At 48.2% G+C, this 24,637-nt stretch overlaps 1 protein-coding gene across 1 annotated transcript in view; it reads right to left on the bottom strand.

Annotated features, from left to right (window-relative positions):
* Positions 1–1,471: 1,471 nt before the first annotated feature.
* WSCD1 (WSC domain containing 1) overlaps positions 1,472–24,637 on the bottom strand; it is a 47,572-nt gene continuing 24,406 nt past the window's right edge. Inside the window, exons 5-8 of the mRNA XM_006899780.1 lie at positions 12,546–12,705; positions 11,491–11,655; positions 6,119–6,319; positions 1,472–1,847 (exon numbers count right to left, since the gene is read on the bottom strand). Of these exons, the coding sequence (XP_006899842.1) occupies positions 1,495–1,847; positions 6,119–6,319; positions 11,491–11,655; positions 12,546–12,705 (879 nt within the window). The 3' untranslated portion in view covers positions 1,472–1,494. The remainder of the gene's footprint in view (positions 1,848–6,118; positions 6,320–11,490; positions 11,656–12,545; positions 12,706–24,637) is intronic.

A 24,637-nucleotide genomic window follows, 5' to 3' on the forward strand; every position in this document is an offset into this window, starting at 1 on the left:
CATCTTTACCCATCCACCCCTCTCCTCCACTACAGTCTCCATCCATCTTTCACTTTTGACCTCCAGACCCCTGAGCCTTTGGAGATTGTGTTTTGCCACAAGGCTCCTCTCCCTCCTCCAGAACAGTGTCTGGATTGTGAGACGCAGTTCTTAGCTACCCTGATGTACTCGCCGCGCAGCCCCAGTGGGCTGGCTGAGCCTGCAAAGCAAGCCTTTATCTTTACGATATTGTTTTCCCCCAACTCCACTGGGCTGTTCCTGCAGAGGCAGGAGGCCTTTTAAGTCCCTCCACCTCCATGGCCAGCCAGTGAACAGCATCAGCATCTGTTAGTGCCCCTGCCTGGCCTTTAGGAGAGGAAATGGATGGACACGTGGGAAAGATGTCAACTGCCAAGAGAAACAGGTGTAGCACAATGACCAAGTGTCCAAGCAAAGACGGCACGCAGTGGTGGAGTGACCACCAGAAAACAGCTGGGGCCTGGCCGCTGGACATTGTTCGGGCTGAGGAAATGCAACCCCACTTCCCCACGAGCTGGTATCCATCTCTGGCTCCTCCCAGGTCTGCACAGGGACTCAACAGAGCAGGAGCCTGTTGACATGGAGAGTGGAACTAGACAGTCAGCTCAGAAACAATCCCTCCCCATGCCCACCCTAAGCCATCTCTGATGGTGTATGCATTCTTTGCAAGGGTTCTCTCAGAGACCCAACTCTTGCCCTATTATTCCCTTCAGTCTCTTATCCTGCTTCCGAGACATGGTATGAACCCACTTTCCTTGGGAAAGTCAGAGAAGCACCTTGGCAAGCAAGCACACTTCAAAAGTGGGGAGGAGTGTCGATGGGCTGTAGAGAACATGTAACAGGCGGGCCTAGGGTTAGGGTATATATGTGGAGGGTCCCTTTCCCGAGGCATTGTCAGCCCACCCACAGAGAAGGAGGCAGGTCTGCAGTAACCACACTGCACACATTTATGGACGCTGGACACGCAGACAGAGCCGCCTGGCCTGGCAGCAGCAGTCTATGACCCCCCCACCTCCAGACCAAGAGAGTCCTCGCTTCTCAGAGCACAGAGCTGCCCAGCCCAGTGGCTCCAAGTCCAGGAGTGGAGGCTCCTTCAGATCAGAAGGTCCCCAAGAGTGAGCCTGGGGCACGTGTGTCTGTGTGTGAGAACAGCAACTAAGTATGCGTAGGTGGGACTTTGTGAGGCTGGAAGCGGTCACTCTGTGTGAACTCCCAGCTGCGTCCACATGGGCATGGTGAGCATGGGAAGGCATGTCCGTCTGTGACAGTGGGCACTTGTGCGTCTGCTGTGTGAAGCACGCCTGCAGGTGTGAAGCTGAGGGCTGCGTTGGGTCTCCTGGGCCTTGAGACGGCCTCTGGTATCGTCCTCTGTTGAGCTGTGCAGACGCCACTGCATGTCCTCACAGGGCCAGCCTCCGAGTGAGCTCGCAGCCAGTACCGTGCCCACGTCCTGGCAGGGGTGGCGCTGTACACCTGTCATCTGGGCACGTACTCCTGGGGCAGGCCGGCCCAGTTGTGCTCACGCAGGGCCTTGTCCACCGTCCGGATGTAGCCGTTGATCAGGTCCTTCATCTCCGGCGTGAAGGGCTCAGGGTCGTAGGGGCGCCGTCCACGACGTCGGAAGCTGCCCTCCTTGTTGTTCTCCACGCAGAGCAGCCGCTCCTCGCTCACGGACACGTTGAGGAAGGCCACCATCTCCCGCAGTGTGGGCACCAGGCTGCGTCGCAGCTCCTCGTAGTGGACCACCAGCAGCCGCTTACCATACTTGAGCCAGTCCAGCACGTGCGAGGACCACCACGACGCGTAGTTGTTGACAAAGTCCGGCCACTCTGGGGAGGGGGAGAGGGACAGAGGTCAGGGGCGGCCAGGGTATCCCACTGCCTGCTGCCCAGGACCACTGCACCTGGAATCCCCTTCAAAAAGACACGTGGCGTGGGGGGGAGTGTGAGTTGAGGGTCGACACCAGGCTCTGCAGAGGCCTGGGTCAGCCCGGAAGATGGTGACCCCGGTCTGCCTTCCCACAGCAGCATGTCCGTGGAAACACCAAGCAAAGACAAACACAGAACGCTGCATGCTAAGAAGTGGTCCCGCCACCTTTTCTACTATGAAACCCTTGAGCCTCAGAACCTGGACTGAAAAGGGATCCTGGTAGCTGTCTCCTGGGTCTCGGGCCTCTGTGATATGGATGGAGAGGAAAAAAAGCCCAGAGGGAAACCAAGCCAGTGGTTACGCTGTCAAGAGGACCACATACACCTTTATCTTGAACCTGGCAACCATCCACATACATCCAGTGTGTGTGACCGGGAGTCTGAGAAGTGTGGGCACAGCTGCTGTTTCCTGCCCTGCATCGTCCTCTAAAGCAGGCCTCAAGTATGCAGGTGGAGATCACTGCTGACTTAAGTCCATCCAGAGATGCCTCAGAAAAAAGGCCTGGAGACCCATTGTGAAAAACCAGCCACGGAAAACCCCATGGAGTACAGCTCTGCTCTGAAGCACAGGGCATCACCTGGCACAACTGATTGTTATATCTCTTTAAGTGAATAATGCTAACTATGTCTTGGATGTTTGATTGTGATCTGGAACCCATGACACGGCCTGGGGTAAGGCACAGAGTGACATCACAGGCCAATGCAGCCGAAGTCCCCACAGATGATCCACTCAGGGACCTATTCATCCAGCTGTCATGGTCCTGAACCTGGCCTATGACAAGGCCCCTTTGGAGGACAGAGGCCATGAGGTTCCCCCCTCCTCTACCCAGGGCAGCAGACTGGTCAAATATCATCCTAACCAAACACTGCTTCCAGAATTGGGCTATTAATATATTACAAGTACAGTGGGAGACATTTATTTCCATTTAATCTTACCAGAAGCCTATGTGCTATGTTGTTATTTACAGGCAAGTTGGACTTGACGCGTATCTGACCCTCCAGCGAGTGTTCAGAGGCTGTGAATTACGTGGGAGGAGATTTTGCCAATTTTGGTGCCTCGGAGCAGCTGGTGGATTTGAACTATGAACCTTTGGGTTGGTAGTGCAGTTTCTTACTACTGTATCACTAGAGCTCCCTAAGCCTATGGGATAATGTTATGAATTAAATTGTGCTGGGAGAACATCCTAGACAAGAGTGGGGGAAAAATATAAAAGAAAATGGAAAAAAACCAACAAAATTCCCCAACACCATGAAAGTAGCCAAGCTTACTATTCTGGTAGTGACTGGCAGAAGCACTGAGAATATGGCACTCAGTCACCCCTTGAGCCTGAAATGAAAGTCCCCCTGTGACTCAACTTTCCGACAGCAGACAGGCTTATGTGGGGCCAGTGACACCAGGCAGTCCTTTGGAAAAAAATCAACCAAAAAAAGTAAAAAAGGTAGCATTTGTCCAGGGATAAAGCAGAAAGGGCAAGAAAGGATAGAAGAAGGACTAGAGGAAACAGAATCATCGGGAAGAAGCAGGAAATGTGTACTTACAACGTGGGAATCATATTCTATGTCAGAAACCAAAGTGTGCTATGAATGGCTGAATGGAAAACCAGTTCCCATTCATATAAACTTGCACTCAAATCACACATTCGTATTCTCATTCTCATTTTCTCTCTCTCTCCCTGTCTGTCTGTCTCTCTCCTCTCTTTCCCTCTCTCCGTAATTTCTTCAAAAAGCCATGCTGCAAATTCTAATCCCTATCCCTGTAGATGTAATCTCATTTGGGAACAGGGGTTTGCTATGTTAATGAGGCCATTATAGAGTATGTTGTAAAGCAATAGATTTTAAGGCACAAAAAGGGCAAAGTAAGCACTGATGGACAGAAGCAAAAACAGACATTACGTGAAGTACAACAAACACCAAGAAAAATGCTAGAGCCCAGAGACAAGCGTTTGTGCCCAGAAGGCCCAGGATGTGGGCTTCCCCCTTCTAAACTGTGAGAAAATAAAATTCTGTTCTTTAAAACCACTCACTTCTGATATCTGTGTCAGAGAAACTTTGAGAAAGTTAAGGTGTTGTTAGGTGCCCTTGAATCAAGTATGACACACAGTGACCCTATGAAATAGAGATCTGAACCCTGTCTTATCCTGTGCCAAGTCTCTAACATACTCAAGTCCTTTGCTGCAGTGACTGTGTTAATACACTTGGTTGAAGGTCTTCCTCTACTCTCTCCCTACCTTTCCAAGCATGATGTCCCTCTCCAAGAAATAGCTTCTCTTAGCAACATGTTCAAAGTATGTGAGACAAAGCTTCGCCATCCTTGCCTCCAAAGAGCACTCTGGCTGCATCTTCTCCAAGACATATCTGTTTGTTTCCTTGGCCGTCCATGGGTTATTCCATACTCTTCCCTAGCACCACACTCAAAGGTGCCATTTTTTCTTCTGTCATCCTTATTCATTGTCCAGCTTTCAGATACATATAGCAAGCGACTGAAAAGACCATGGTCTGATTCAGGTGCACTTTAGCCTTCAAACCAAAATCATTGTTCCTCAGAAATTTAAGAGAGGTCCTTGACTGCAGACTTTCCCAGTGTAATAGATGCCCTGATCTCCTGACTGCTGGTATCTGGTGTTTAGACTGTGGATCCAAGTAAGATGACGTCATTAACGATTTCACTCCATCTACCGTGATGTTGTCTATTGGTCCAGTGCTATCCTGGTTTGTAAGATAAGCAAACTAATAACGTTCTGGAAGATGTGACACCTTATCCAGAGTCTCACGGCATCAGAGCCTCCCTGGTGGAGACATCAGAGCCCAGCTCTGATAAGAGCCCCCTATACATTTCCTGAAGTCCTAACAGGTTTCCTGTGCCTTCCCACAAGGGGAGCTGACAGGAGGGGCTGGCCGAGGCTGAGGATAATGCAGAAAGGGGCTTGGAAGACCATCAGGGACCCTCATTTGTCTCAGTTCTTCTAAAATCAAGATTGGACAGAAGAACAAGGTTTCCTGGCCACGAGGGTCCCATGCCGTCTCTTCTCTCTATTCAACCTGCCTGGCTGTATTTTGTTTCTGATTCATTCTCCCTTCATGCATCACACTATCATTTTCTATTATTCATTGCCCAAAGGCGAGACCAGGTGCCTTGAGGGCCAAGGCGAGTGCTTCCTTGCCTGGGTCTTCCATGTCTTGCACACAGTAGGCCTTTTGTTAGTGTGTGCCAGCAGGCTGAATGAAGTTACAATTCACAGAGGAACCACATTGACTCAGAAATGTTGGGTTCAAGTCCAGGTCTGGGCACATACATGCCCGGGTCACCTTGGACGGGCCATGAGGCTGGGCTCTCCATGCCTCTACTTCTCTCACCTGGGAGGTAGGAGTGGTGATGATTACCCAGCAGGGTGGGGCAGATGGTCAGTGAGAAGCAGCCTAATCAGAACAAGCTGCCATCAAGCTGACTGTCTCAGGGTGACCCCAGACCCTATGTGTGTCAGAAGAGAAGGGTGCTCCATATGGTTCCCATGGAAATCCGATCACCAGGACATGCTTCTGGGTGGACTGGAACCTCTAACCTTCTGATTAGGAGCTGAGGACATTAACCATCTGACCCCCAAAAGCCAGTTAGTTAGGAGACAAGCACACTGAGTGCTGGACACAGTAATCTCACTGATCCAGATGCCCCCATGACATGTCCCACTGTGGTCACTGTCCACTGTGGTCATTGCCAGATTCCACTGAATGAGGAACCTGGTCCTGGGATGTGGGGGGTCAGAGGGCAGGTGATGTTTTAAAACTAGCCCAATCTTTGGTGCAAAGTCTGTGATCTTCTCAGAGCTCTACATGAACTCCTGAGGGTGAGGAGGAAAGGAAAGATTCCCCCCACCTTGGATAACAGAGGAGATTCCACATGAAACACCATGCTGTCTGAACTTGAGCGGTGTGGCTGTGCACAGGAGTTGCATGTTAGTGATCCAGAGACGGTGTGGCTGGAGGCTGGAGCCTACCTTCCAGCAGCCACCACCTTCTGCTGCCCTAGGGGCCCAGGAAGGGGAGACAGTGAGCCACAGTGGCAACAGGTCCACAAGAGGAAGGGCGAGTGCTCACTTGAGTGGACTGTCCCTGTGTCCCCAAGTGTCCTCTTCTGCTCTGATGAGACTTCCACCCGATGAGCCTCCCCCACTTACCTTTGCTCTTCCAGTTTCGGTCGGCAGCATAGCCCAGGTGCCCCGCACACTTCCTGTTGAATTCGGCCACCAGGGACCTGTAGGGGTTCCGGATGAGCAGGATGGCAGAGTCAAACATCTCAATCTCCCTCCTGCCACTCTCGTGGGTCTTTACGCAGATGGTGCGCCGGCTCCGCCAGTGGTCCTTCTCGCCCTTGAACCCTGCCGGGGAGAGATGAGAGGGCCCTTTGTAGAAGGGTGGCGGACAGGTCTAAGCACTCACTGGTTTGCAACCTTGAGGGAGAGACTATGACAGGCATATGGAGGCCCACTGAGGTGGCCCCTCTCCAAGAGAAAGGAAGAGCAGGAGGCATCTAAGAGCAGGTCTTCGCAACAGAAAGGAAATAAGGCACTTCCTGTAGACATCAGAGGTCGGGAAGCAGTTAGCCACGCTCCCTTCACAGACACTGGAGATGTATACCTTCAGGGAATTTTCATAGTCGTCATTTCACATGAGCCTTAAAAATAACCAAAGCTGCAGCCATAGTAAGATGATGAGGCTGAGGGTCAGAGTGGGTGTGCTGCTTGTCTAATATTGCACAGCATCATTGCAACTGTACCAAAGCTCTCTCCACCTGGCGTCAGGTCTCCTGCCCACCCACTTCCCTACCCTGGGATTAGGATCCCTACAACCAGGATTTTTTTTTCAGTTCAACAGACATTAGAATATATACTTCTACAAAGCCAGTATATCACATGTTGCATAAGCCAGTGCATTAGGGTGGCTTTTGAGGTCTACTTAAGCTATTTTCCCCCCAGTCATTCATTGTTGTACTTTTCTCCCTGCCCACCCCCTCCCCCCTGCAATTCACTCTTCTCCTTGAAAAGAAAAAAGAAAAACTCTTTCATTGCTATGCAATCCCTCCCCTCAGTTCCACCCCACTATTCAGCCATCACTCTGGACTCCTGTAATGACAAGAATACCCATTCATATATCTCTTTTAAACAGTTCTCTCCCTCATCTGTTTCAATGCAATATACATCATTCCTCCCCTACTTTTCTGTCTCACTCAACCCTGACATCAGTCCCATTTTACAACAGTGGCCCTATGCAATATATGTCCTTTTTTAATGGAGATATTTCACTCAGCATAATGTCCTCCAGGGTCATCCATTTTGCATAATATTTCATGAGTTCCTTGTTTTTCAGTGCAGCGTAGTATTCTATTGTGTGAATATACCAGAGCTTCTCTATCCATTTGTTTGTTGATGGGCACTTGGGTTGTTTCCAGCTCTTTGTTATTGCAAACAAAGCCATAATAAACATGGGTGTGCATATTGTGCTTGGGTGGTAGTTATGGTTTCTTTAGGGTAAATTCCCAGTAGTGGAATTGCTGGGTCAAATGGTATTTCTATTTGCACCTTCTTGAGAACGCACCATACAGCCTTCCATAGTGGTTGCACCATTTTACATTCCCACCAACAGTGAATAAGAGTTCCAGTTTCTCCACAACCTCGCCAGCATTTGATGTTTGCTGTTCTGTTAAGTTTTGTTATTCTTACTGGGGTGAGATGGTATCTCATAGCTGTTTTGATTCAACCAGGATTTAAGTAGCTCCAACCTCTCTCTGGTCTTAAACCATGGTCCTTTAACAGGGACCCACTTGCATATGAGATGGTGCTCAACCTTGGGTCTCAGAGTTGCTCTGGCCAGGATCTCAGTGGTCCATGGCCCAGTGTCTATGAACAGAGTTTCACTCCTATTGATCAACCTACTTGAGATGTGTCCCCCCCTTTTTGGATCCATCAGGACAGTACTGGGTATTGAGAACCCACATGACTATTCCACTTATCCCTCCAACCACTGAGCCACACATTTATTTATCATCAGATTATTATGTGAGTACTCTACGTCAGACACTTGATGATGAAGTGGGATGTTAACCGGAAGGTCAGCAGTATGAACTTTTGCAGGTGAAAAGACATGGGGCTCTGCTATGGGGCCACTGTGAGTCATAATTAACACAATGGCACACAACAACAATAGTCAAACTTAGGTCAGTCATAAAAAAAGACTGGACTCACATCTTGTCTTCAAGTGGGTTATAGTATCTTAGGAGGAACAGCCACATAAGCAGGAATTAAAACTCAGTGTACAGGGACTTATGAGTACAAAGAGTTATTGTTATGTGCTGTTGAGTCAACTACGACTCATAGCAACCCTATGAACAATGTCTCTGAACCCTGTCCTATCTTACTTACACACCTACCCCAATTACTGTGTCAATCCACCTCATCTAAGGTCTTCCTCTCCTGCTCTAACCCTTTAACCTTCCCAGCATGACATTCTTCTCCAATGACTGGTCCCTCCTGGCAACATGCCCAAAGGATGTGAGACTGAGCTTCACAATCTTTGCCTCCAAAGAGCAGCCTGGTTTCACTTTCACTAGGACAAACCTATTTGTTCTCTTGGCAGTCCATATTATGTTCAATATTCTTCTCCAGCACAACTTAAAGGCATGGATTCTTCTTCAGTCATCCTGAGTCACTGTCCAGCTCTCTGATATGTTAGCAAGTGATGCAGTACCTCCACGGCATCAGAAGTCAAGAAATCACAAGACATCTTTTTGCACTGGGAAAATCTGCTGTCAAGGTCTTCTCCAAGGTACTAAGGAGCAACAATGTCAGTTTAAAGACTCAAGTGCACTTGATTCAAACCATGGACTTTTCAATTACTTGCTATGCATCTGACAATTAGAAAATTAGTAAGAAAGACAAAGGAAAAGTTGATGCCTTTGAGTTATGGTGTTTAAGAAGAGCAGGAGAGGCATCCACTTCCTAAACAACTTGCCTCTGGAAACACTATGAACTTTGATAAATGTCGATAGTTGCAGAGGAGCTTCAGGCCTTTTGTTCCTAGGGTCGCTATGAGTCGTGCTTGAAGGCAATCAACAACAACAGCAACTGAATACCGATATACTGACAAAAGAACAAGTATGTCTTGGAAAAGGTGCAAATAGGGTACTCCTTAGAGGCAAGGATTGTGAAACTGCATTTCATATACTTTGGGCATGTTGTCAGGAGGAGGAACCAGTCCCTGGAGAAAGACTTCATGCTGGGAAAGGTGGAGGATCAGAGAGAGAGAGGGAGGCCCTCGGCAAGATGGACTGACTCAGTGACTGTAACAATGGACTCCAGCATATCAGAGATGATGAGAATGGCACAGGGGAGGACAAGGTTCAGTTCCATTGCTCATAGGGCCATTATGAGTTGATTCAATGCCACCTAACAACAACAAGTGGTTTATCATTAAGGGGTTTCTGGAAAAGATGCCTTATGAATCTAGCATCTTGACTATATCCCAAATAGCCCATGTAATGGATTTATTTTATCACTGAACTCTAGTGGCCTTGTGGTAAGAAGCTGTGCTGCAACTCCAAAGGTATGCAGTCCGAATCCACCAGTTGCACCACAGAGGAAGGATGGGTGATCTCCTCCTGTTCAATTAACTGCCTCTGAAAACCCACTTAAAGGTCAGCTAGTGGTTGGTCTGAATTGACAGTACACAACAACAACAAACTATGAACAGTGCTCGCTTTGGCAGCACTTCTATTAAAATTGGAATGATACAGAGAAGATAAGCATGGCCCCTGCACAAGGATGACACGCAAATTCATTAAATAAACTATGAATAAACTCTGGTGGCCTAGTAGTAAGAAGTCGTGCTACAATCCCAAAGGCAAGTGGTTCAAATCCACCAGCTACTGCTGGGGGACAGATGGGTAAGCTCCTCCAGTGCAATTAACTGACTCTAAAAACCTGCTGGAAGGTCAGCTATGATTTGGTTCCAACCTGAGGGCACACAACAACAACAACAACAACAGCAACAATCACCAACTATGGAGATTCTCCATAAATGCTCCGAAGCTTATTGTGGGCCTTTGGAAACAGAAATGACTTTTATCCCTCAGCTCCTTCATGAATTGTTAAGTAGTTCTATTTAGAGTGAGCAGAGAGGGCTTCTGGATGTCTTGGAAAATGCAAGCCTTTTGAATCTACAAGTCTGAGTTCACCCATTAAAACTCAACACATGTTTCATACACTCATGTCACACATATGCAACAAATATATCTTTGCTTTGATTCAATCTGGATGATCCCAGAAAAGAAAGAGTTAAACCAGGGACTGCATAATCTTCAAGTCTGGTCTTTGACCTCCCTGAGATACAAGGTGCCTTTTGCAAATGACAGCCATCTGCCTTGTAGTTCACACCACATTCTACTGCAAGATTGGCTCTGGCACTGTCTCGTGACTGTTTTACATGTGTGTGTGTGATCACTAGACTGCCAGAGTTCTGAGGCCAGCAACCATGTCCACCAGCACCAGGCTCACAGATGTGCTCTAAAATCTATGTTGCAGAATTTCAAATTTCTTATACCTAGCTGTTCTAACCATTGGTTCATTTAGCCACATTTACACCCAAGTGGCCAACTACTTGATTAAGGTAAAGGCCTTCTTGATGAGCAAGGCCTGTCCCATCCTGTGCACCAGTGAGTGATTTCTAGAGAACTAAAAGTGTGCAAGATCAGGTGCTTTATCAGGCTACTTTTTTCCTCACGTGAGGGTGCCATAATGCACAAGACTCTCGAGAAAGATGAGGCTGGACTACATAGGCAACTTTGGCTTTTTTTCTCCAACCAGAATAAGACTGTGCGGGTTATTTCCAGAGCTCACTGCCAAGCTCAGAAGCTTCTATTTTTCTCTAGGATGCTACTGACATTCCATCTTTTCCTAAACCAGAGAAATGGTTTCAGATTTTAAATGTGAAAGCAGGGAAATATATTTTGCCAAATTTAGATGCCACTTGACATGTCTGAGGTCCTTAGTTCTTAAATAACACAGACTCAAGCCATTAAGTTAATTTACTTGGCATAATGAAGTCTCTTATTTCTACAGGGAAAAATTAGAAATCATAAAACTCTTGAAGAATTTTAGATGTATCTTTTTTTAAACAAAGAACACATTTTGATGAGTTACCCCTTGCCCTTTATTGAGAGTTCTGAAAGTTACAGGAAATTCAAGAAATATTCATAGAGAGGGTGTCCAAATGGTTAGCCTTTGCTTTCAGATCAATATTTCATGCATTCTGCTCAAAGTAGGGTCCTAGATCAATGCTTCAGCTTCATCTGGGAGTCTGTGGTATTAGCCCTCTCCTCTTGAGAACAAATGAATTGGAACCTTACGAGCATGTGCCAAGGCCCCTGTGTTTTAACCAGTCTCTGGATGATTTTCATGCACGCTGAGGTTGGAGAAGTACTGCCAGGTGCTCTGTGCGGATCGGAGGGGTCAGAGAGGTGCCAGTCCAGCCCCCAGGAGCTGCCTTCCTCCCTTACCTTTGTTGTAGAGGGTTCCATCGAAGTAGTAGCTGCCTGTGTAGAAGCCAGTTGCGTGCTCAATAAGGTGCCGTGCCCACGTGTTCCCAGCTCCCGGGAAACTTGACAAGGCCACAAACACTTTGGATTTCGTGGGCAGGAACTTCCGATCAGTGCAGCGAGTGTCTGAAAGGGCAGATGTTGCTTCAAGGTTACTGAGCTCCGTTGTGATGGATTCATGGCTGGAGTTTCCTAAACAGGAACCCCTGGATCTAGATTTCTATCTAATATTGAGACCCAAGGACGGATAGAGATCTTATGCCGCCTGTACCTGGCTGCATAGGTTCATGAATACTCAGAGAGAGCCTGAGTACCTTCTAAGCCCTGTAAAGAAGTGGGGGAATCAGGCCCTGTGAACCCTCAGCCCCTAGTCTATCTCCATGAACACAGTCAAGATCTGGTTCCCCAAATTTCTACAGAGGAAGTGGGTGGGACTGTGGCTGACCTGTCCACCACCATATGCCCAGTACACCAAGACTCATTTAGGCAGAAAACCTCTCCACACCTCATCTTCTCTCCCTCAGGACAGATGCAAGGAGTATGGTAATCACAGGGGGAGCCCTAAAGTACCCCGAGCTGTGTCTGGTCACTGCCCCGCACCTGTTCTTCTCATCAGTTCCTGAGGTCAGTTAGGGCAGGCCTGGCTTGTCACCAAAGAGGAAGTCCAGGACCACAGCCAGAGGCTTGAATGGTCCTGAGTCTGGATGCTGATGTCTAAGAGGCTCTTGTGGCCATAGGGGCCAATTTCTCTGGTTTCTACCTGTGCACCATCCCCATTGCTTTCCCATCTCTCTGGTCTCCACCTCTCTCTGCATCCAAAGACATTCAGGTAAAGCGTGAGGTGCTCTTCAAATGGGACGTGAAGGACTTGCGCTCTACAGGTATCCTATACACACTCAGCTAGGACTGGACGCTCCAAATCCTAAAAGCTCTTCCCTAACTCCAAGTCCAAATGTCCAATTAGTGGTGGCTGCAGGGAGGAGAGCCCTGCTTGTCCACCTCTGGGGAGAGCTTACCTTGCACAGGCGTCTGGTAGACCTTACAGTAACCCCCTAGTCTCTGTGCCTCAGGCTCCTGGCTGCAGAGTGAGCCATCCACTGAATCCCGTAGGTCGAACTGGGGTGTGGGGTAAGCACAGTAGCATTCCCAGCCCCGAAGGATGGCCAAGGGGAACTCCTGCCAAGGAAGGGACAGAAGGAAGAGAGCACCATGGGTGATCCAGGGGACTGTGCCTTCCACACCACCCTTCCCTCACCTGGCCCTGTTCCCCCTCCTAGGAGAGACGGAGCTCGATCAGACATAACTTCTACCCTTAGGAGGTCACAAGTCAGTTGGACTGTCCAGTAAACAGTCACAGCACACATGTGAATGGTGCCGTGCCAGAGCTATGCTGCCAGAATTTCAAAGTCAGCAGGGAGAGCCAACGGAGGCAGATTTCAAGAGAGCTTCTAGACTAAGATGAGGAAGAAAGGGCTGGTAATCTATTTCTGAAAACCAGCCAATGAAAATACCACGGAATACAACAAACATTGCCCCAACTAGTGCTAGGAGATGAGGCCTCTAGGTTGGACGTTTCAACAGTGGTTGGAGCTGGGCATGCCAGGGAAGATGGTGCAGCGCTGGCCAAGATATTGTTCTGTCAAACCTGGGCTCACTGGGAGTTGGCACTGACTTGATGATGAACAACAAAAAAGGGAAATCGAACCCACTCTGCTTGTTTGTTGTTAGGAGGCCAGGCACATAGTAGGTCCTTTAACAGAGTCGTGGACCTCTTCAGCCCCCTTATCCCACAGGCATCAGACATAGCTTGCTCAAAACTCACTCACTCACCAGCCCACAAACATTTCTGAAGAAAAATTTAAGTACTTGGCTTCTAGCTCAAAAGTTGGTGGTTCAAATCCACCCAGTGGCTCCACTGGAGAAAGGACCAGGTGACCTGCTCCTGTAAAGATTATGGCCGAGAACACTCTCTATGCACTGACTCAAAATGACCCTCCACTGAGCTGGTGACATTGTGAATTTTCATAGAAGGAGATCAGCCATATTTCTCCCATGGAGCGGCTGATGGATTTGAACTGCTGAACTTCCTTCCGTTAAACACAATGCCACGAGGTTCTCGCTAGAAGACATTATGGAGCACTTCAACTCTGTCACCTGGGATCTTAATGAACTGATTCTCTGACATACAGCAACAATAACAAGCTGGGACCCAGCTCCAGGCAGACTCTGGCCCCATTTCATCTCATGACTCTCACACTAGAAGGTGCCCCGTAGGGAGGGAAAGATGAGAGCTTGGTGGGGACAAGTGTGCACACAGGGGCAGGGAGGCAGCGGGAGGAGCAAACTTCTCACTGTGAAGGGAGACACTGTGCAAATATTTTTCTCGCCCCCCCAAGCAAAAAGCTCATAAAGAAATAAATTTTTAAAAAGGCAATCCTTAGTGTTTTCTGAGAGTGGCTTGGCAAAACCGAGGCGCTTGACACTCTGAGAACACAATAGCTGAGAGCGGGTGGTGAGAGCCTGAGGGGTGGTCTGAGAACGAAAGGGGGAGAAGGGCTGACGGAGGCTGTTCCTGTAAGTATAGACAGGTCCCTCAAGAGCCTCTCCCACCGCCCACATCCTTCTAGGGATTCCAGGCTTCAGGGCAGCCTTACCCCCTCAGGAGTTTTCCGAGGATCTAGCCCCACATCTCTCCCACAGGGCTCAAGTGCTCTGGGGTGAGGAGAGGAGCTGATTCATTACTCTTACACGACACACACACTCATGCTGCACTCTACCTTTCTAGAATTCAATGCATCCTTTTGCCCTAAGAACACCCTTGCATTTAACATTCATAAGACCATGCATGCTCCAGGTCCATACGCAAGTTGTTTCTCCTTTGGAGTCCCCAGTTTCTCCATCTGCACAATGGACAGAGTTCCTGGGTCTGCCTGCCTGGAAGTCAAAGGACCTAATTTTTCTCTAGGCCTCCCCATGTCCCCACCCCAAGCATTAGCGGGACTAGGAAATTTACCCCTACATTTTCTCTGGAAGAGGCTCATGACTCCCAATTTTCCAAGGATGGAGGATAGTGTAATCAGGGTATGGGTGTCCGTGAGCTCTGTTCCAGTAATATCAATGAACAACCACACTGTGTTAAGAGAAAGTGGCAGGTTTATATAATTCAGCAGACCTGGATGCAAAGGTAAATGCCATAATTCAAACACTGAGTAACCCTGGGCTCGTCATCTCTTGCCCCAAGCCTCAATTTCATCATCTACAACAAGGCATAATAATGTTTACCTTGTAAGCATTTCAAGGAGACTACATGTAAAGGGTTCAGTCTATAAAATAGGCCCACTGACTCTACTGTGACTCACAGTAACCCTAATGGACAGAGCAGAACTGTCCCACAGAGTCTGAAAGGTGTTCACTTCTTATGGAAACAGATTCCTCTTTCTTCCAAGAAGCTGCTGGTGGGTTTGAACTACCAACTTTGAGGTTAGCAGCCAAGCATTTTAAACACTGTGCTACGAGGTCTTTTTCTCTCATTGCCATTTAGATGGGACTGGCTCATAGCTGACCCTCCAGCAGGTTTTCAGAAGCTGTAAACTGCACAGGAGTGTGGATTCAAACTGCCAGGGAGGTGCCACCTTTGTGTTAGTAGCACATCTCCCTACAGACTACGCCACTGGAGCTCTTTAGTCCACATAGTAAGTGCTCATCTACTCTCTTCATTTTCTCTCTCAAGACCTTTCACTGTATTTTGGGAGCAGGTCTGAGGCTACTCTCCTCAGATAGAGCGATGTTCTAAAATCTTTCACCCTGGCCACCTCTGAGCTCTGATGCTCACATTGAACAAAGGTCTGATGCCTTCCTCCAGTGGCCACTCACAGTCCTTCCAACTGGGGAAAGAGAAGAACTGCTTTGAAGACTCAGCTGCCACCTCGCATTTGTTAGCCCTGGCTCCAGCCACTCTCAACTACAGTAACTTCCCAAACGGAGGGCCACCGTTACTGACTGATCACTTGGGAGGAACTAGGCAAAAAGTTGGTAAGTCATGTCAGTCTCTCTGCCCCTCAACTGGACTCTTCTTCTCACTGACTCTCAGGCCAATGCTCAGCAGGAAACAAAAATCTATGACTTGACCCCTATCAGAACCCTGCTGGCTTTTCTGGAAACAGGTTCCCCTGCTGATGTGAGAGAGAGGAAAACGATTATGAGAACTGCAACCCCTGGCCCCTGCCATCACCATCCATCCTCTCCAGCGAGCCCTCAGCAACCACCCTCTGGGCCAGGCAGAGAGCTACAGAGGAAGGCAGGAACATGCAGCCAGCCTGTCCCCTGCAGCAATGCAGCCTGTCTAAGCCACTGACGTGTCTGTCACATCAGAATTCATCTAAATGGAATCATACAATACATATTTGGCTTTGTATCTGATGTCTTCCATTTGTTGTTGCTGTTGTTGTGTGCTATCGAGTTGGAATGACCCATGGCTGACCCTCCAGAGGGTTTTCAGAGGCCGTTAAACATACAGGAGGAGACTGCCCATCCTTCTCCTGCAGTCTTCTATTTAGGAAAAAAAATGAAATTCCTGCACGCTCACATATCTGTATTGTTCTGTGTTGTTGCTGAATCATGTCCCCACATGGAGATGGACGACACATGCTGGTCCACTCCTCACCTGTTGGTGGACATGTACACGCTGTCCCCAGTTTAGCTCTTACAAATAAAGCAACGGTAAACATTCTTGTAAAGACTTCGGCATGTTTTCATTTGGACTTGATGTTGTCGCTACGTGCCTTTGAGCCAAATGCAATTCATGGAGACCCTGTGAACAATACCTTGACCTATCCTGTGCCATTGTCACCATCTCTGATATGTTGGAGCCCACTGTTACAGTCACTGTAACAGTGAAAACAGTCATCTTTTCCTCTGTTCATTCCCAGAATGATCTCTTTTTTCCAAAGACTGGACCCTCTGGAAAACATGCCCAAAGTATGCGAGACTAAATTTCATCACTCTTGCCACAGAGGAGCACATTGGTTGTACTTCCTCCAGGCTAGATTTCTTTGTTCTTCTGGCAGTCCACGAGATATTCGGTACTCTTCACCAACAATACTAGTTAATGGCATAGATTCTTCTGCCATCCTTATTCACTGTCTGACTTTCAGATCCAAAGGAAGCAACTGAAAATACCATGGCTTGAATCAGGAGGACTTTTCATTTTTAAACTGACAAAATTGTTGTTGCTCTTTGTGTACCATAGAGTCAGAACCGACCCACAGCTGACCCTCCAGCGGCAGTTAATCACACCAGAGGAGACTGTCCACCCTTCTCCTGCGGAGCAGCTGGTGGCCTCGAACTGCGTGCCTTCAGGACTGCAGTGCAGCTTTTTGCCACAGAGCCACCAGAGCATAATTAGACTACATCAATATCTACAGGTACTTCCAGTTCCTGCTTCACTTTTCTCTACACAGCACACTTGGTATTTTATTTATCTTTCTATATTTGTTGTCTGTTTCTCTCCTCCAAGACGTCAGCAGGGGTTTCTGTGTATTTTGCTCACAGTGGGCCCTCAGAGCCTAGATCAGAGCCTGGCACATGGCAGATGCACAATAAACATTTGATGAACTAGTGAATAAATGAACACATGAGAGTCCTATCTAGGTCCCAAATCCCTCCAGAGCTGCTGGCATGTCTGAGCCTTCTGCTGGCCTGGTGGTGCGTAAGCTCCAGTTTAAGGTATGGGCAGAAACCCCATGACATGTAAGCCAGGGTTCCCAACGTGAGGGCTTTGCTGTCCTGACATCCTGTTTGTAGGAAGACCTTTCACCAACAGGACATACTGCCCCTGCCTCCCTTCTCAGCGGCAACAAGAATGCAATGCTGACAACTCTCACTCGATCCTATATCCCCGGGCTGAGGGAGCAGGCTGCCCCCACCAGTGACCCGAACCTTTTTGTTTCCTTGAGTGGATCAAACTGTTCTGTTTCTGGGTGTTTGTGGAACGACAGGAGAACTGCAGACAGTAATGTGGTTTTATTTACAACATAACCGCTTCAGCAACATCACTAGATGCTGAAAACACAGAACAATTTTCAGCCCCTTGGGGATTTCTAGGACATGATTTCCATAAAAATTAAATATTGATGAATCTTATCTCTCTGCCGACTTAGCGGCTCCTGAGTGCCACCACCCCCAAGCTTCTGGGAGAAAGAGAAAGACAGGGAAGAAAGGAGGGGAGAAAGCAAAGCAGAAAGTGAAAGTGTGAACAGAGACATGGACCATTTCTATCAAAGTGATGGGGTTAAAGAGGGAGACAGCTCGGTCGGCTTCAGAGCAGAGAACGGATCCTGTACCTGGATCCTATGTCCACTGAGCAGAGGGGTCCAGATTGAAGTGCAGAAGTGAGGATGAGGGCTCAGTTCACATCCTAGGAGGGCAGGGTAGATAGATCCTGCATCCTAATCCTGATTTCAAGCCCGAGTGTCACGGATTGGGGCTCAGGCTGCGGCTGAGGGTCCAGACTGCACCCGAGGTCCACATGGGGATTCAGTCTGAAGCCATGTCAGAGCCCATCAAGGGCAGGGCTCTGTGAATGGCAGGATGCGATGTTGAGGCAAAGCTTTGGATTGAGGGAGAAGCTGCAGAATGGATATTCTGACAGGCAAGGAGCAGGGCTGTGCCAACAAATCAGACCACCTGGGCCTCATCTATTTCAGCTTAATTCCTCCTCGAGCACCCTTCGCCAGGGGTACCCAGTGTTAGAGATTTCAGAAGCGGAAGGAAGTACATACAGGAGCCTTCTCGAGGCTGCCAGGGCCCCTGGGCTCAGATGCCAGCCTCCAGGCTCCCAGTCCAGGGCACTTGCACACATCAGACTCCATGCCCTGAGGCAATCATGCGAATGCCATGGCTTTACAGCCTCATCTGGGAGAATGCGAAGGGCTTTGACTCTGAACAGCCCTGTCTTTGTCTAGCGTGGCTCTCTCCAATCCAGAGCCAGGTCTGGACACTAAAAATACAACAGAGACAGAGGGTGATGATGGGAAAGGTCCAACGGTGATTAGTTTTATAAAACATAATGCTTGGGGATGAGTATATGAAATGCAATGTGAATGAAGAACAGTATGAAACACAATATATGTGAATTTTGTAAGAAAACCAATATAAAATAAATTTAAAAAAATACAACAGAGAAAGGAGGTACGGGGTCGCCTTGACTTCTGGCAAATCTGATGACGAATGGATGAGACTGTGACCAACAGCCATGTTTCCCTCTGACTCAGGTCTCTGATGTGAAAGGCCAGAATTTTACCACTGATATGCCACAAAACCCACCCAAGACAAATGGTCTTTACTGGGATCCTAATGGATTTCTCAAAGAACAGCTGGCCACAGCATTGAACACACAAAAAATGTCTTTCCATTTCACAAGGGGAGGCTTAATTGCATGGAATAAAGGACGGAACAACCTGAGAAGAAATGTCAATGGGGAACCGTCCAGGTGATTAATATTCTGCACAGAGAACATGGACACCCAAATGAGGCTGAAAGAGGGCAAATAGACAGGGTGACCCCTTCCTTTCTCCTTCATCCTGTCTTTCCATCTCCTCTGTCAACAGAAACACGAAAAGGCCTCTGGGAGAAGAATAAGCCTTTGACCACACGGTACAATGGCTAGTGAGGCTTCATATCTGCAGTTGGCGCTAGCTTTCACTCAGCAGCCGCATTAGAGGAAGGCTGGTGTGCTCCTACAAATGGTCTTCCTCCTCCTGCCCCAATATAGGGCTTCGAAATGAATCACCCCAGATCTGAAATGGTAGCAAGGCAAGCAGCTAAGCCCGCGCCCTGCTCATTCTCACTTCACGAACATAACAAGGAGGCGATAGGATCTTGGGGGCATCTGAGAAGGAGCAGGCTTCCTTCCATCTCCAATACCATCTCGGAAAATGAGACCAGACTGTTTCTCTGGGTTTCATAAACACATTACGTTGGTCAGGTCCCTTTTGCTGGCAGAGTGTCAGATAATTAGATGCTGATATTGCCCAAAATGCTATTTCCCTGTCAAACTGCACTCTTGGAGCTCCCCAAATCCATTTTAACTAACTAGCAAAAAACAGTGGAGATTTTTATCTGAGCCACCAATAAACCTCAGATGGTGCTCGGAAGCGGGGGCACTCTAAGGCGAGCCCCCACCTTTTCCAGCCTCCCAGCCCCACCTCCCACATCTGCTGCTCCGGAGCCATGGCCCAGCCAGTTCTTATTAAACCTGGGGGCTCCCCACCCCCAGGTTTAGCTCTGCCCCATTTAACATTCTACTGCAAGCATTTTCCATCATAAAAATCTTTGAAAACATTTTCAATGGCTGCATTATAGTCCACGGTATGGCCGAGGCATAATTGAACCATTCTCCGCTCACAGGGCATTTGCGCTTGTTGGTCAGCCACATTAGGATGGCATAAAGCCGCCACCGGGACTGCCTGTGGCCTCCATGCCTCTGGCCCTTTAGACGGGGCTCGCTTGGCAGCTCTGAGCAGGAAAGCAAGGCCAGAGATTGTGAAATCACCTGCCACCCGCCCTCAGCGTTCACGAGGGCATATGGCACACTGCTTCTTTCACGCAGTTACCTGGGCTGCATGACACAGCTGACCTTGCAGCCGCCAGACCTCAACAATGGAGGGAGAAGAGGCTTTTCCATCTTTACCCAATAACTAGGAAAGATGGTCATTCACAAAGCATGGCAGAGTCTCCACATTCAAGGAAGCCCCTGAGCGCAGTGGGTCTCAGCCAGGAGTTTTTACCCTCACATCTGCCAATGGCTGAAGATAATTTAGGCTGTCATAACCAAAAAGGGAGCTCTGGTGGCCTAGTGGTAAGAAGCAATCCCAAAGGCACACGGTTCGAGACCACCAGCTGCTCCATGGGAGAAGGATGGGCAATCTCCTCCCATGCGATTAACTGCCTCTGAAAACCCACGGAGGGTCAACTATGGGTCACTTCTGACTCTATGGCACACAACATTAACAACAATAAAAGGTGACATGTAGTGAGTAGAGGTCAGGGGTATTGCTAGAGTCTACAATGTACAAACAGAACTTATGCCAAACAAATACCTGATCCAGAGTATCAGCAGTGTCCACTGTGAGGAACTCTGCTTTGGAGGGCTGTTAGCCTGCATGAATAGAGCTGGCATCTGCAGATCTGAGAGCTGACAGTCAGAGAGTCTGACTGAGAGTTATGCCCTGTGGAATTTGGCAACACCCACGGGGCTGGGCAAGGAAAATCGATGGGCTGGCGGTCTGTGAACTGGCAGGTCTGCTGATTATCGGACGGTGGTTTCACTTGGGTGGAAGGACACCCTATTCGAACCTCACAGCTGGGTGTCAGTGAGACTTCGTACAACCCTGGATCCCTGAAGGTGATGCAGAGGGTTGTTCTTTGATGCCAACCTTCAAACAGATCTAGAGACGCTCCAGTCCCTGCACTGCTCACCAGGTCTGCCCATGCCTGTGCCCGATGATCCTCCTGGGCCTTCCTCATTTGTTTGAGTCCCCCACGCTCTCCCATGAATGCTGTCCTGGAGCACCTCTCAGATCTGTCTCTTCCTTCATCAACTCTCATCCGCTCCCTGCTCCCAAACATCCTACCTATTGTGACCATGCTTGTACCAGTCACACCACACCACCCCCATCAGAGTATCAGTCACCTAATTCACAGGGAAAAAGGTCTCCATCTGCAACCAGGCATCCGTGGCCTCTGCAATTTGTCCCAACACTACCTTTTCTACCTCCACCCAATCCGTCAAACCAAAAACTGCCTTGGGATAAATTTTGGCTCCCAGTAACCACCCATTGGACTTTGAATCCGTAAGTGTTTGTAGAGTACTGAGAGTACCATGGACTGCTAGGAAAACAAACAGATTGATCCTGAACCGCAAGGATTCTGAGGCTCCGTCTAACATACTTTGGACATGTTGTAAGGAGGGACCGGTCCTTGGAGAAGGACATCATGCTTGGGAGGGTGGAGGGACAGCGCAGGAGGGGAAGGCCCTCTGTGAGGTGGATTGATTCAGGGAATGGGGTAATTGGGATGCGAGTGTCAGAGACAGTGCGATTGGCACAGGACAGAGCAGTTTAGGGCTGTTGTACATAGGGTCGCTATGAGTCGCAAGCCACTCGACGGCACACAACGACAACAACAACAACAACAACAAGTGTTTGTAGAAGAATGCCTATCCTTCTTCTGAAGAGCAGCTAGCCGGTAGATCTGAACACTGACCTTAAGGTGAGCAGCCCCACACAGAACACACTACATCACCAGGACCCGCCACTCCAGGCTGCTTTCCTGCCACCTTGTTCCTGCTGAGCAATTACCTCATCCTGCCATGACTCCAGGGAGCCTGCTCACAAGGTGCCACACTCTCTGCCTCCAATTCTCCTACTAAAGCCTCATCCCCCTCCCGCTGTAAGTCTCCCCTTCTTCTTCAACCCATTCTCAGGTATCACAGTCATCTGAGCTCCTGTCTCAGCCCTTTACCACCTGGGTGCTCCACCTTCTAAGTGGGGGCTGGGATCTGCTGGCGCCCAGCACGTGGGTCTTGCCAAATCCCACTAAATGTGTCCTGCCAAGACCTGATTTCCACTGTAAGCTGTAAGTGATGACTCCACTCCTCACCGCTGCAGAACTCTGCAGATGGAAACAGTGGTCATGAAGCAAACTCCCACCCTGCCCAACGACACCAGGGGGCCAGAACAACAGAGTCACTGTCAGCACAGATGAAAGTGTGTCTTGAGAGCACAGACCATTTCTGAGAATCCCAGGTGTGTGCCTTTTCAAAACTGTTCTGATCCCAGCAATCCACAGTAGCACTAGCCAGATCATGTGCAGGGAACCTGCCCTTGAACTACCTCGGGAGGGACACGTGCAATGTGCTAGGGTGCAAAGCAGCACTGGGCAGGGTACCTGGGGCTCACAGCTGTCTTCTGGGATGCCCTTGGATGTGGGATCACAGCAAACCGGGCTTGTGCCAGCAACATCGAAGAAAGGCTGACAATGAGAAATTGTCAAGTTCTAAATCTTTAACTGCTATCACTGCAAGGGAACACTATATGTTTAGTGGTAGAATTCTTGCCTTTCATTTCAGAGATCTGGGTTCAATTCCCAGCCAATACAACTTATGCACAGCCACCATCTGTCAGTGAAGCTTTCTGCATGTAGCTAGGATGTTGGATAGGTTTCAGTGGAACACTTGGACTAAAAGAGACTAGGAAGAAAGGCCTGGTGATCTGCTTCTGAAATCATTCAGTGGTGGATGCTGCAGGACCTAACAGTGCTTTGTTCCACTGCGCATGGGAACTTCGTGACATAGTCACAATGGCACAAACACAAAGCAGAATTCTCTGAGTCCCAACTCTTGGTCACCAAGAAGGGGGTGCTGCTAGAAATCTGGGGCATCAACCTAGGTAGGCTATTGCTTTCAAACTACACTCCTCCCCAAAAGGGTCATTCCCTTCCAAAAGTGTTTCTTCTCCTTAGAGGAACAACTTTCTCACACATCCCTGGTGGGGTGTAAACTGGTACCACCTTTGCCAAAATGGCAAAGACACAGTCTTTGACCTAGAATTTCTTTAGGCATTTTATCTTCCGGATAAACTTGTGCAAAATGAGTTATACACAAGGATATCCTCACATTGCTTGTAAAATCAAAAGGCAGGAAATCACAGCTCACACACAACAGTGGGGCATCTGCCAAATAAATGATATGCCCACCACACCTGTGGCTGCATGTTCAACTCTGACTTGTGACCCCATGCATGTTGGAGGAGAATTGTGTTCTACGGAATTTTCAATGGTGGACTTTGCAGAAGTATATCACCCGGCCCTTCTTCAGTGGTGTGCTGCAGTGGACTTAAACTTACAATCTTTCAGTTAGCAGCCTTCCTCAACTGTTTGCATCATTCAGGGACTCCAAATAGATGATGAGATATCCATATAACAGAATACTCTGCGGAAACAATGACTTATTTACCAGAGCTAGGTAGCTCTGGTAGTCTAGTGGTAAGAAGCTGACTGCAATCTTGAGGGCAACAACAACAACAACAAGAAGGAACAATCAGGGAGTTCTAATGGCCTAGTGCATAGGGAATTGTGCAACTAACTCAAATGTGATCCTCTCTGGTGGTTCGAATCCACCTGGGGTTCTGAGGAAAGGAACTGAGTAAGAGGACCAGCTATGAGTTGGTTCTGACTTGATGGCAATGAGATTGTGGGCTTGGGTGTTTTTTTGTTGTGGGTTTATTTGTTTTTTAATGAAACAATCTCTATGCCAGTGAAAGACTGTCCAGTGAAAAAAATAGAGTTCTAGTTCCTCAAGACATTAAACACAGAAACTGCCTCATGTTCCAACAAATTCACTGCTAGGCATGTAACAAAATGAGCAGAAAATATAGAATCAAATTGATAACTTGTATAGCCATTTTCATAGCCCCGCTTTTCACAATTATAGTCAAAGAGTGGAAACAACTCAGTGACTATCAATAGATGAAGAGATAAAATTTGTGTGTGGGTGTACACCCATATACAATCAGATATTATACAGCTGTACAGACAAAAGAAATTCTGGCATGTTACATACAGCATGGGTGAAATGTAATTAACATTTTTTGGATTGAAGTAAACTCGGCTTATGCTGTCGAGTCAGAACAGACTCACAGCTTGATCCTCCAGCAGTTTTCTGAGGCTGTGAACTGCACAAGAGGAGATTTCCCATCTTTCTCCCTTGGAGCCTTTGGGCGATCTGAACCTCCAGAGAGGTATGAGCTTTGTGTTAATAGTGCGACTCCCTACAGGTTATGCCACTAGAACTTGACTGAAATAAGCCAAACACGGTACAGCAAACATGCACGGTCCCACTTAGACGCAGTATCTAGAGAGGGCAAATGCATAAAGACCACAGTTTATTAGGTTACCAGGGGCTTGGGACCCCACAGGGCTTCAGCAGGCACCAAGTAGCTGCTTTGGGTATTGAAAAACTTTGGGAAGGAACAGTGGTAACGGTGGTTATATAGCACAGTCACGTAATTCATGTCACGGAACTGTACCCTTAACAATGGTTAAAACGCAG

The sequence above is a fragment of the Elephantulus edwardii genome, unplaced genomic scaffold, assembly GCF_000299155.1.
Source record: "Elephantulus edwardii isolate Elephantulus edwardi_28Jun2011 unplaced genomic scaffold, EleEdw1.0 scaffold00267, whole genome shotgun sequence".
Taxonomy (NCBI): domain Eukaryota; kingdom Metazoa; phylum Chordata; class Mammalia; order Macroscelidea; family Macroscelididae; genus Elephantulus; species Elephantulus edwardii.